This window comes from Tyto alba, unplaced genomic scaffold (genome assembly GCF_018691265.1).
Source record: "Tyto alba isolate M040663 unplaced genomic scaffold, T.alba_DEE_v4.0 Super-Scaffold_28, whole genome shotgun sequence".
Classification (NCBI taxonomy): Eukaryota; Metazoa; Chordata; class Aves; order Strigiformes; family Tytonidae; genus Tyto; species Tyto alba.
In genome coordinates this window covers 12805919-12818814 of record NW_024881302.1, presented here as the reverse complement: position 1 = coordinate 12818814, position 12896 = coordinate 12805919, and the positions used below count along the sequence as shown (strand labels likewise).

Below are 12896 nucleotides of genomic sequence, written 5' to 3'. Positions count from 1 at the left end.
TGTTCTTGCCTTACTTCTTTTCCATAGCTCCAGATTCTTGTAGTTCACGTGTGGTCTCAAAGCTTGCTAGAAAGCTAAAAAACTGAGTCGTCATCTGTGTTACATGGGCGCAATCCACATCCGCTGTCATGGTACTAATAACCGAACTGTGAAGTCGGTGTTTGAAGATACGTGTACACAAGATTTTATTTAGAAAGTCAAATATAAAACGTGCTTTGCTGCCAGTGGGGCAGCAGTACCTGCTGTGCACGTGGAGTGGGCTTTGTCCTGCCTTCTGCGCTGGGGTGAGCTGCCATGCCCACTCTCTCTCTTGCTGAGTTATGTGATTTAAGTATCTCCTTTCAGTGGAAAAGATTTCTATTTGGAGTGAAATTCTGTGCAGTATTGTCTCCTTTTTTTTTTAGAATTGGCATCAGTTTTAAAATAAAACCCTAGATTTAGGCAAGTTGATTATAGCACAAGCACAGTTTTTATTACAGGTATTGGAATAAGATTGACATACTTTAACTATTTACACATAACTGGCTAATTCATGCAAGCACTGCATGAACATGGTAAATTACTTTTGGTTTCTTCTACTCAACACTAAGCCTAAACACTAAAAAAAATAAACATTTGGTATCTTAATAACTAAGAGGCCCTTTGTGATTGCAATTCCTCTTTTTAGTGAGGAATCAAAGATTTGAAAAATCACTATTGTGTACAAGAGGGAGAGGCAGTTTGATTTTTGTTTATTGTCATTCCAAAAGTAAATAAATGAGCATTGTCTTTAGATTACATTCTAATTCTTGGTTAAGATAATCCACCACCTGGTTGGCTGACAGGATTTTTTCATAAAGAAGCGTGTTCTGTATAAATCATAAGCGTTGTTTTTCTGCCCATACAAACCACTTTTTGATGAAACTTAAGTAATGAAGGATCTAAAGACTCAAAAACATAAAATCCTTATTCTTGCAGGTGTAATTCTAGAAGAGCTTTACTTAAGCACCTTCATATGAAGACCGGCGTTCAAAAATGAGTACTCTTACTGCTCATCCTTTTTGTTCTTCCTTATTTGATTACCTAGTGCCTGTCTTCCCACGTTCTTCAGCGCGGTTGTCTGAAATTCTCCTTGCCTCTCCTGTGGAAGGAGCACAGGAAGCACGGCTGTTAGCACAACCTAGTACATAGGAATCTTTCCCAAAAAGCGGGGAAGAGCCCGGGGTGGAAGCCTGAGGGCCGGAGGCTGCTCTCCCAGCTGTGCCTCAGAAATCACCCCTCGAGGGGTTGACCTGGAGGACATTCTTCCCGGGGCTCGGAAGCAGCTCAGTTGTGATGCTTCAGCCGGCTTCCGGACAGGGAGCCAAGTGAGGCGGGGACGGCGGCTCGGAGCGCCTGGCCTGCCGCAGGGGGGGCTCGCCGGAGGGCCAGGGTGGCCCTGCCAGGAGCTACTTCAGGAACAAAGACCTGGGAAGAGCTAAGCCCCAGGGCGCAGGCAGGTAGGTGTGTGGTACTTCATGGGCTGCAGCTGACAGACCACCTGGGTACTTACTCTTGGGAACCTCTGCTGTGACAAAAAACCTTGAAGTTACTCTGCTGATGCTTTTTGGTCCCCCTAGTTTGCAGTGGATGTAGCCATATAAATTAGCAGTCTGAAGGGAGATCCCGGCTATCACAAGAGCCTGCAGACAGACAGAAGTTCAGCTGGGACAAATGCACTGATAGATATAGACTGCATGTGTAGAATATACATGTGCACATATATGTGTACATACTATTTAGACATACATACGTGCTATGAGAGGGGGATATTCCTTCCAGTAATAAATAACCTTCAAAGAGCTCCAACTCTGTCAAAAACACAATAGTTCCCTTCTACAAAATACCTCTCTTTTTATCAAACACTGACACAAATTTTTTCTTGTCATTCTGCATCTTGAAAGGCTTCATTACTTTCCTAAAAGCACTTACTCCAAAAAGGACCTATTCAACAGATTCCTAATCGTTTCATTTTTAAGCCTGATTTGTATCTACAACTTTCACATCCAGATACATAGCAAACCTGCAGGCTTGTTTAGCTGACAAATGCCTTATTGTATACAAATAAGATCCTGTAGCTTACAGGCTTTACAAAGCACATTGATAGCTATGAATCAGTATCTAGCATTAACAGGCAGCGAAAATAATTAGATCCTTTTGTGGCTTAGCAGCAGGCAGAACTCATCTGACATAACATAGTAACATAATGAAATAACTTACAAAAAATGTGCTCCCTGGCCTCAGAAACAGTCCCCTGGAAACTATCCTCTTTTCATTCATGTAACTTCCCTTTTCCAAGCACCTGAGCAACCTACCCCCAGTGCCAGTTAGGGTTCTTTCTCCAACCAGCTCGTAGTTTAGCAAACAATCTCTGGTTTTCAAAAATAAAGGTAGAGCCCTAGAGAAAGACTGCTGGTTTAATTTTAACTATTGCTTGTTCAGTGATGTCATTTTGGCCACTAGAAAACAGTTAATGATTTGCAATTGATTCATGCCCATAGCTGAATTGCCTGTTTCATTTAATAATAAAGTGTAATCTTGGCTGTTACCTGCACGTGTCCAAGACACTTCTTAACTTTTCAAACTGAATTAAGAAGTTGTACTTGGCATGGCTGGGAACTTGACAACATGAATTCTATGGCACTTCATGCTTACAGGGGAAAACACGAAGCTTTCATAGACAAAAATATCTTCATGTAATGCAATATATGGGGTAAGCTTCCTCTTGCATTTAGAAAAATGTGTATTTTTTTTTTTTTGTAGAGTAGATGGCTTATAAATACAGTAAATATAAAATACATACTTATAGCTCAATATACCAAGGTTTTAAGCACTATGATACTGGTTCTTTCAAAAGGGAATGGTACCAGAGATCTAAAATCCTTACTTTTAAAAGCAAGTAACATCCAAGTACCAAGGAGATGTGAAAACTTGAAAACCAGCATCACTGGTTCATTTTCTGTCCTATTAGTTTCCTTTGACCGAAATAAACTGGGGAAAATTAAGTTGCTACAGTTAGAAAGAAGTCCATAATTTTGCCAACTACTTAAGGTTCTCAAGTTAGATAAAGGAGCTGACATCCGATAACCTAGTAAAAGTGGGGCTAAAAATCACTAATCTGTTCCAGAGTGCAGGGCTTGACTGCAGAAACTCCTCCTGATTTCGTGAAGCTGTTGGTGGAATTTTTGTACTATTGGAAGATTTGACTCAAAGACTGTTGCAAAACTAACAGATCTGGGGTTTCACTCTGCCAACACTGTCAGCTGCAGGTCTTTCAGTACCCCCAGACTCACCAGCCATTTCAGCTTCAAGGAGAACAAGGTGCTAAAGAAAAACACTGTCCAAATAACTGGACAGATAATGAGACCAAGCCAAAAGATTCGAGCTTCAGCTTCAGTTGAGGCAGCTATTGTAGGCACCTGGAAGGAAAAGTATTGAAACTACTAGTTACAAAGACAAAATGCCCAATAAATAACAAATCAGCAGAGGAGGAAGAATGGACAAAATTATTTCTTGACCTAAATTTCACTTATTACATGCATAGAAAGAATACTGAATAAGAAGAGAAGTAGCTAATGCCAAGTTTTCTGCCTGCTGCCCTACTGTACATGACAGCATTTTCATTTCAAAATGTTCTGGTCTGTTCACATTTAAATGAGATAATTATTCCTTTTGTCAATGATAGCTCTCATTAACACTACAGATCAGTCATATATTAAAGTCAAAAGTTCTATTACACTGACAGTTGCTTTTAAAATTCAGAAATACTAAGTTAACTTTGACATTAGATTGAAACTTTACCAAGGCCTTAGAGAAGTGTGAAACAGAAGACAGTGTTACAAGCAGAACTTGTGTGTGAGTGCACTACTGTGTAGTGTACATTTGTGACGTGTGAAAAGCATGGGGGAAAAATTCAGGCCAGCATCGGAAAAGCCACAGTATCTAATGTGGAAATTACAATGAGCTGCTGCAAGTGCTAACAAGCAAACTTTAAAGACACCCCCCCCCCATAGGATTTATCAGTTCCAGTTCAGACAACAGGATTCTCTTAACAGTGCCCATTTCCATACATTTTCCTAAAAAACCTGCAGTATCTTAGCTTAATTTAAATAGTGTGAAGCTAGTTTTCTATTATGTAAACCAATACTTCAATTTTGCTTATGAAGTCCATTGATATTCCATAAATTAAGAACTGTGGCTTCAAAAATGCCTCTTCTGTAATACTAGTGTTGGACGTCGCAGTAACTGCTGGCATTTCTCTGATAGAAGCATTGTTATTCATGGCACTCTATTTATGTCCTTCAGGGAGAGCAAAACACCTCAAAGCAGGCTGCATAAAGCCCTGGTTGCAGATTGCACCAGATCAGCACAACTCGTGTATCTACACTTAAAGGCTTGCTGTCAACTTCTAGCACCTAAAAGAAACTAAAGAGAGTTGTTCAGAAGGTTCTTATCTTTCCTAGGAGAGCAGAATTCAAAAGCTAACTGCAAACCACAGACCACTCACCACCACTAGTGCTGGTTTCTGAAATACAAGCTTCACAACTGGAAAGGAAAACTGAAAAGTCTTTTAGTGCATTTTTCAATATCTTGAATTCTCCATGTAAAAGTAATACCCATCCAGAGGCAGACAGTGGCATCCAACTTGGAAATACAGTTAAGTTATTCTATCTTGACTAAGAAAACCTTGAAAGATGTAAGAATTACAGGGTGTCTAATTTTTTCATGTACCCTCTAAACCAGTGATGTTGCAGAGCTCCAGAGAATAATGTTCTATGCCTTCACAGTTACAGAAGACAGATGTTCTGGGTCAACAAAAAGGTTTAATCACCTGTTTTACAAATTACTGACAAATTACCCAACAGAGAGATTGCATGAGTGCCATTTAGGAGAAAAAAAAGTCAATACACCTGCGAACTCTGCACCTGAAAGACCTAGTTAATTGATGAGCAAGATTACAAAAGGCTGCAGTCATTCCAAACAGTTTGGAATGTAAGTGTAAAAATTATTTCTCTTTGAGCAAACCTCAGCAGAAGATAGAATTTTAATGGCAAACCTCAGTTGCATCAGCAGCACACCAGGAATTTGCTGTTTATTGTTGGTGAGTGACTTGGAATATTTCTAAACAAATGTACCCGTAAAGCAAGAGATTTTAAAACATTGCCAGAGGACAGGTAAAGGAGGTGTGGAATGCCTGACTTGGGAAAGTAAGAGAATTGCATGTATTCCAGGACCTTGCCATGACAAAGTATTTCTCATGGATAAGCCATGACAAAACACTCTAATTAGATGTTTCTTCTTGTGGTACTATGATTTTCACGTTCATCAAGCTACCATTTGCTGGCCATTTTGGAAGGCTTTAGCTCATTTTTACTGTCTTTGCTTGACAGAGCTAAGAAACTCTGAAGTTCTAGCTTCTCTGCTTTCCTGCAGGCTTGCCCATATTCTCTCTTTAGGTTCCCCTTGGATTACAGGAAGATTGTCAAACTCTGCCCCCCAGGCCAGCTCCTTGGGGCGCCTGAGGTGGGCACAGCACCCGGTGGCGTGCAGGGTGCTGGCCTGAGAGGGAGTAGCTACTAGCCAGTAGCACTTGAAGGGTGGCCCTGCCAGGCTCTGCCTAAACAGGGCTGTGGAGAGAAAATTAGAAAGTGAAAGCCAAAACCTGTGGTCCCGGCTCTGGCAGTAATGCCGAGTGCTGTTTATAGTGTTCTGGCTCAGGGTGTTTGGAGGAGCACTAGCAGTGCCAGAATGCTCTGTGATCTGGGTCCTATTCCCCACCATATTCCATAAGCATGAATAAATAATTTTAAAATACTGAATTTTAACTATTCAGTATTGCTTTCAACATAGATATTTCTTGAGGATTCTGCATGGGAATTAACTGTCGGAATATGTGTTTATTACAAGGTGTTCTCACTAGAAAATAAAATAGAACTACCAGAAATGTTTCATACTGATAGTACCATGCTATGAATATTTATTCTGCTGATGCATATGATGACAGTCTTACAGTGCCAATTTTGTCCTGAATGCTTCTGAGATATGACCATGCAGTGTGTTTGCAACTGAATACTCACATTATCTGTTACAGAAGCTGGATAAAAAGTAACTGTTAAAAAGGTACTCTATTTCTTACTTTATTTGACTTAGCTTTACAACCTTTCCTCTGGATTGTGTTTGTCCTGTGCCTGCTTTTATTCACATATTTACCCTTTTTGCTTCAAACACCCAGTGGCTTTTTCCATCTTCATCAATCTGGTTCCACCAACGCAAACCAACCAAGAGTCTTCCTGTCACGTTCTAGCGACAGAAACAGTTATTTGCATTAATCAGCAGCATAATTCATTTCTCAGACTAACATTAAAAAAAGACAAGCATGTCTAAAAATCATATTGTTTTATCAAATACTAAAATTAGTTCTAAAAGTGGTGCCAGCTTGCGCACAACAGCCATTAAGGTTGGATGAGTTACCACAAATTTAGAGGCCTGTTCTCTTCCAATATAATAATTAGCACAATAGCATTGATTTAGGTAAGAAATCATAGTATGTATCTTTTCTAAGTCAGTCAGTTGGAGAAGCCCCCAGTAAACAAATTTCCTCAGTAAGAGAGGAAAACCATGAACAATAACACACTGAAAAATTGGAAGATTAATTATAAGCAAGTAAGCTGCCTGGAATCAAGCAAACAAATTCAGGAAATGTTTCTGCACCTGGATGAATATCAGAAGTTTTCAGAATACTGGAGATGATGCAATGCTTCACTTCTACAAAACAAAAGCCTTGTTCCACATGTGGAGCCCTGGGGATTTGGGCTGGCCTGACCCCCCTGTCTGCACGTGACTGGGGCACCAGTGCCACAGCTGGAGCCTTCTGCCCAGGAGCCTTCTGCAGCTCTTGCATGCTGGCTCTGGGCATGGCATTGCGGCTTTGGGCATCCTTGGGCGTCCATTACTGAGAGACAGTATTGTTTTCTTTCTTTCTTTTTTTTTTTAATTTTAATGGGGAAAGCTTACAAACAAATCTACCCGTGATAGGGCAATTTTCCTACCATAGCAGTAGCTCCCATCAGCTATAGAGAACATGGTGATAAACAGTAACTAAGATATGTAAATGTCTTAAATAAAATGGGCTACACATTTAATAAATCAACAGATCACAATATTTTTGTCACTTTTGTCAGCATACATATTTTCTTTTTTGTTTTATTTAATGGCACACAAAATACTTTAAATACTATTCAGGGTCTTCTTACCTTAACTGACCAAAAGTCAAATGATAGAAGGAGGAGAATAGTGACAAAACAGGCAACAAAGCTGTTGCTGAACCAGTCACAGAACAAGTAGGTAATAATAGCACTCACTCGGAAAAACAGGTGGAAAAAGGTGGCCAGTGGGTGCCTAGGAAAAAAAAAAAAAACACAGAGCACTTAAGAAGTTATGGGCCAAGAAGGAATGTTACAGTATTTGCTAGCAATGTAGTACAACATAGCTGTTTCTATTTCTAAGGGTACTGTGATTTGTAGCTGCTGTTATCTCATGTTGATGTACATCTTCATTATTAAAGCAGTGGTATTTCCAATAGCCAACCTTCAATCTAAAGCTAAAAGATGGAAAGTGTTGTTCATGTCAAAACTTTTTCAAATATAGATCAAAATCTAGAGACTTTCACCAGTTTCTTTGGTACTAAATGAAGGACTTTAGTGGTGGTGGTCAACACTGTACCCTAAAATCCTCATTGTTTCATGAAATATATCAGCATTGCAAGGTACAAAAGAACTGAGACAGACAAGTCTTTCAGAACTGTTTTGAAAACAAGAGGAGGAACTCTGAAAATAAAAAAATAAATTGGAAGAAAAAAATAGCTGCTGGGTGTAAATGAACCTTCATATGTAATGTCTGAAACCAAACACTTCCTTTTACAGAGGGAATATGATTTGGGAATCTAACAGTTTTTATGAATGAAGGTTCATTAATTTCACTAGATATCTGCACTTTGCTCATAAAACTAAACTTTGTCCATAACAAAATAAAGGGCAATTTCAGTAGAAGTGGTACCTGATAGCATGGAATATTGACCTGTACAGTGAGACAGGGGGTTTGGAGAATGCTGTAATGAGCACAGTACAATTTTCAGGGTAATATGCCAAGTACAGAAACTTAATCAATATAGTTGTGTTTGTGTTAATTAGTTTAAAGTGACAATTAACTAGAGGCTATTGCATTTAAGTAACTTCTTCCCTTGAAGCTGAGTGAATAAAACTTGTTTTCTTAATAAGATTTTTATTTTGAGTCTGCAGTTGTCTCATTAAGCTGCTCTACCTCTGTAAACAAGTAACAATAGTATAGCCTAGGTCATAATTAACTATTCAACTATGAAATTTGTTATTCTATTCTTGTGTGTAATAAAATGATACATATAATACATACACAACTATAATTTATTATAAACTTAAATTATAATTAGATTTAAATTATAATGGTTATTATATTAAAATCTTCATTATAATATTATTCTATAGCTGTTTAATTGTTCTAGTAATTATCTATTCTGTAATGACAATATTGTGCTTGTAGTTACTACACATACATGACTGGAGAAGCAAGAATGGCACACAGCTGTAGTTTACTCCCAATCATGCCCATACTAACCTCAAACTTTCCAAAAACTACTTCTGACTTAAAACTAAACATGTGATATTTTAAGCGAAAGAAGCTTTTTCTGCCATAAGCAGGCAGGTGGGTGGGTAGGGTGGAGGAAATATTGTGAACTGTCAGAAACAGATAGTGTCTTGCTACTTCAAGTCTTGATCTCATTCAAGAAGACGTAAGAGTTCATTACAGAGGTGGTGTCCTGTGTCAATACAAGCCATTCAGAGATCACAACCTTAAAATGTAACAGCGCAGACTGACCTTTTGCAACTCCCCCAGTGCTTCAAATGTGAAAGTGACTTTGGAGTAGTGATGTTTCATTTTGGAAGTCAGATGAAGAATTATTGTTTGAATGCTGACTCTGTTCCAGTATCAATCTTTGAAGGGTGTTTACTAAAAAAAAAGTACATGAGCAAGAGGCTCACATTTATTACAGCGCTAAACACTTTATTGAGACCATGGAATATCAACCCTCTCACAAGGGTATGGCTAGCCAAGCCAAAGACACAGACCTGCAGGTTCTTGTACTAGAAGAGGAATATGGAGCCATATCAAAACTTGCACCTCATTATTTGGACAACTCCCTCAATCTCAGAAAATGTCTACCTACTTAGGCTTTAAAAAAAAAAAAAATCAAAAAATCCTGAAACTAACAGAATCCAGTAAATAAATTGTTCACTTCCTCACTTAACAGAACAAATGTGTTTTCTTAATTCACAGCCATGAGATGAAATTTATAGCTCCTATCATATACAAACAGAATTTTTAATAAGGATATAATCTCAGATAGATAAAAATGTCTTTTAAAACCTGAAGCTAAACCATCTGCATCCTTTTTGAAACAAAAAACAACCTTACAGCCTTTCTTAAGTGGATACATTTATACTGAAATCAGTTGTACTTTAGAAAATTTTTTTAAAAAGCTAATTTTCAGAAATATGATGGCATTAAGAAATAATTGCATAAACTAACATGATTTCTTATACTAATGGAAGACATTACAGGCTTTAAAACATAATTTTTCTTCTTTTTTTTTTCTCATTTCCAATTAAGGATAAGTGTAACTAAAACTGCAGTGTCTCTATTTGGCATGCGTTTGCTTCTGAAAGCATAGCAACCCACTTGCTTGGACTCTTAGCTATCCTGTTGCAGTTAAACATCCATATAGTGTAGAACTGCAGCCCTGAGGCAAATTATTACCATTTATCTTGTTACAATAACCTCTGTTCAGTGTGCAAGCACGATGCTTATTAGGATAGGAATGAGCTGTTATGAATTTAGTTACATTCCATATTAAGGAATCAGATTAGGTCACCCTAAGGTATACCACTGAACTACAGGAGAATCGTTCTCAGTACCTGCTCTGAAGTGCCATGGCAGCACTCTACATGCTGTTTTTTATACCTCTGTCCAGAACTTGAAAGATATCTAGGCAAATTTTAAACAAACATGCTTGCTGGCTTGATCATCTTGTGTTACCTGGCTGATTTGAAAAAGAAGCAATCAGATGCTCCTAACTGTCCCAGATCAAATATTCTGGTACTGCAATGAATTGCAAAGATGGTGTATGTTATCCTTATCCTAACTTTCTTATAAAAGTAGCCGCTAACTATATCACTATCCACATACTTTTTGCTTTTAAGGAGCACTTGCACATGCCTTGGAGACTTACAAAAGCACAACTTGTCGTAGCTTATGCAAATTCTAACCAAGTTCAAGATATATAAAATTGGGATAAAGTTAAAGACAAATGATTGGAACAGGTTGTTACACCCTCTAATAAGACAACAAAATTTTGCAGCACATGGGTACGTTCCAGGCTTGTTTGTGCAAGATTCTTCAGAAATATGAAAACAAGCTTCCGTGTGAACTATGTAAGGAGTTTCATTTCTGTATTCTATAGCATAAGATTTTTTCAGTATGAGATTATCTTTTAGTATTGTCACAATGAGGGCAAGAAAGAGCACTCTGTAATGAAATAAGTATCTACACAGGGTGGATCAATTACTAGCATGGTTTCTTGATACTTTGCCTGTCTATATTATCAGGTAGCATGAACCTGTGAGAACAGATCTCTAGAGTAAAGTGACTGGTGCTGTGGACCTCCCACAAACATTTCAGGGTTGTTTCACTTCACGCCAACTCTAATCTGGTCCCATAGACTAAATCTGTGGCCCATGTTCTCAAGACGCCTAAGCTGTATTTCCCAGACTGCACCAAAATATGAACCTTAATTTAAAATGTGTGCTGCTGCTAAAGCATAGAAACAAAGCAACTCCGGGCATGTTACTCATGTCGTGGCTGACTTATCATGTAGTTGCAAAGTCCAAGGCTCTGGAAGGGCAGAAAGGCTTCACCGGACACTAGTAAAATAGAGGAAACGTATTGTAAAGCTACATGATTGCTTGTTTGTGCATCTTGGATAAGAGATGTTAAGCCTAACACAAATGTTATTTTTGTTTATGACTACAATATTAACATTGTAACAGACCACAGTAAACAGGGGCAAGGTGGAAGGGAAGAAAGTAGTATGTCAAAGCTGATTAAATATATATTGTTGAGTGCATGTATACGTATAATTCCTTTTGACATAAAACTTTTCCCTTGACAGTTTTTGACTGGAGACTCTTCAAAAGCCACTGATGGAGCAACAGCTCTGTCACCTGGGACCTCGGTGTGGACAGAGCTGCAGAGTGACACCTCTGGTAACATAATGGTAGGCTGCTTAACCTGACAGATAAGATGGATCAATGGGTTGGGTTTTCCTGGGTAACAGCTACAAGAATAAGATATACTATATTCCATGAAACATTGCATTCCGTGGTAGGAAAAGATGACAGTTTTACTGCAAATAACTTGTTGTTTCCCTTCAGCCAGGTGTGCAATGCAGTGAGGGAGCACTCTGCTGCACACCTTGTTTTGCTAAAGATGGGAGCTCTCTCCGCTTCCCCAGCTCTAACAAAAATACTGTTTGGTTGGGTTTGGTTTGGGGTTTTTTTGGGGGGGTGGGATCTGTGGTATGTTGGCTGTGGGTATGTGAAATTCCCGTTTCCAATGGCAGGGTGACGCTGAGCCTGCCGAGCAGCCGGGCTGCAGCAGCGGCGGGGCTGGCAGGGCCGCGGGCCTTGCTGCTCCAGCCCGGCGCCGGGCATCTCCCGGGCGGGGGCTCACCAGCCGCCCCGAACAGCCTGTTCCAGCGCTTGGCAACCCTCCCTGTAAAAAATTAGGAATGAAGTGTTTAAATGGATTTTTATTGTGTTTTCCGTGAGTCAGGCCCAGCTGGAGCAGCAAGGGCTGCCCAGCCCCGGTTACCTCCGGCGGGCGCCGCGCCGGGGCCGGGCCCGCTCCGCTCCCCGCGCCGTTACCTGATCTTTGCTTTCCGCAGCGCCAGCTCCTCCTCGCTCCCGAAGTCGAGGGACACATCCTCGGTGTCGTCTACCAGCGCCTGCGGCGAGGACCCCGTCAGCGGGCAGGGAGCGGGCAGCCGCGCCGCCCGCCGCCGCCCCCGCCCTTCCCGCCGGCGCCTCTACCTGCTTCATCCTCCGCCCGGCCCGGCCCGGCCCCGCGGCGCGGTTGCCAGGCGCGGCGGTTGCGAGGGCCGGGAGGTGTTTCGGGGAAAAGGGGCCGGGCTGCCGGCGGCGAGGCCGGCCCTGCCTCGCCGGGGCGGGGCGGAGGGACCCTCGCCCTCAGGACGCGGCCGCTCCTCAGCGGTACCGTGCGCGGGAGTTGGCGGAGCTGGTTGAGCCGCTGCTAGCGCCGGGCCCGGCGGGGACCCCCGGCTCGTCCCCTGAGTCCGAGTCGCTACCACCCCATCCCCGTCCCGCCCGGGCGCTCGTCCGTCGCCTTGCCGAGGCCAGGCGGGTTCCGTCCGCGGGCCGCGCCGCGGGCGTGAGGAGCCGGAGGCCTTGGCTCCGCGCTGTAAGATGGCCGCCTGCGCCGCGGAGGCACCCGCCTGGCTAGGGCGGCTGAGGTCTTGTGGTGAAGATAAACCCCAAAAGGAAAAAGTAGTAGAGAGAAGGGTGAAGGTGCACGTGCGAAGATGATACACAACCCGCATGCCACGTCTGAGGACTTGAGCTGATACCAACAGTCAGTTGTCCTGTCAGTGCCGGGCCAAACCCCGCCTGCAGCACGCCCGGTCCCCCTCCTGTGATACAGCTCTGGGGGACAGGCCGCTATGACTCTGACACTGCGAATGTACCACTAGCGTAACGTGGGTAACTCAGCCC

At 41.5% G+C, this 12896-nt stretch overlaps 1 protein-coding gene across 2 annotated transcripts; it reads right to left on the bottom strand.

The window, feature by feature from the left end:
* Positions 1-446: 446 nt before the first annotated feature.
* On the bottom strand, positions 447-12622 carry TVP23A (trans-golgi network vesicle protein 23 homolog A). Of its 2 annotated transcripts, none has more exons than XM_042798919.1 (7): positions 12198-12622; positions 12033-12112; positions 7380-7416; positions 6229-6318; positions 3312-3437; positions 1532-1661; positions 447-1120 (listed from the first exon to the last, which is right to left on the bottom strand). In XM_042798919.1, the coding sequence occupies exons 1-7, from the start codon at positions 12204-12206 to the stop codon at positions 1059-1061; spliced, it is 534 nt and encodes a 177-aa protein (XP_042654853.1). In that variant the 5' UTR covers positions 12207-12622; the 3' UTR covers positions 447-1058. The 2 variants fall into 2 exon arrangements, with proteins under 2 accessions (XP_042654853.1, XP_042654852.1); XM_042798918.1 differs by having other exon boundaries at positions 7272-7416; positions 12198-12619.
* Positions 12623-12896: the final 274 nt, after the last annotated feature.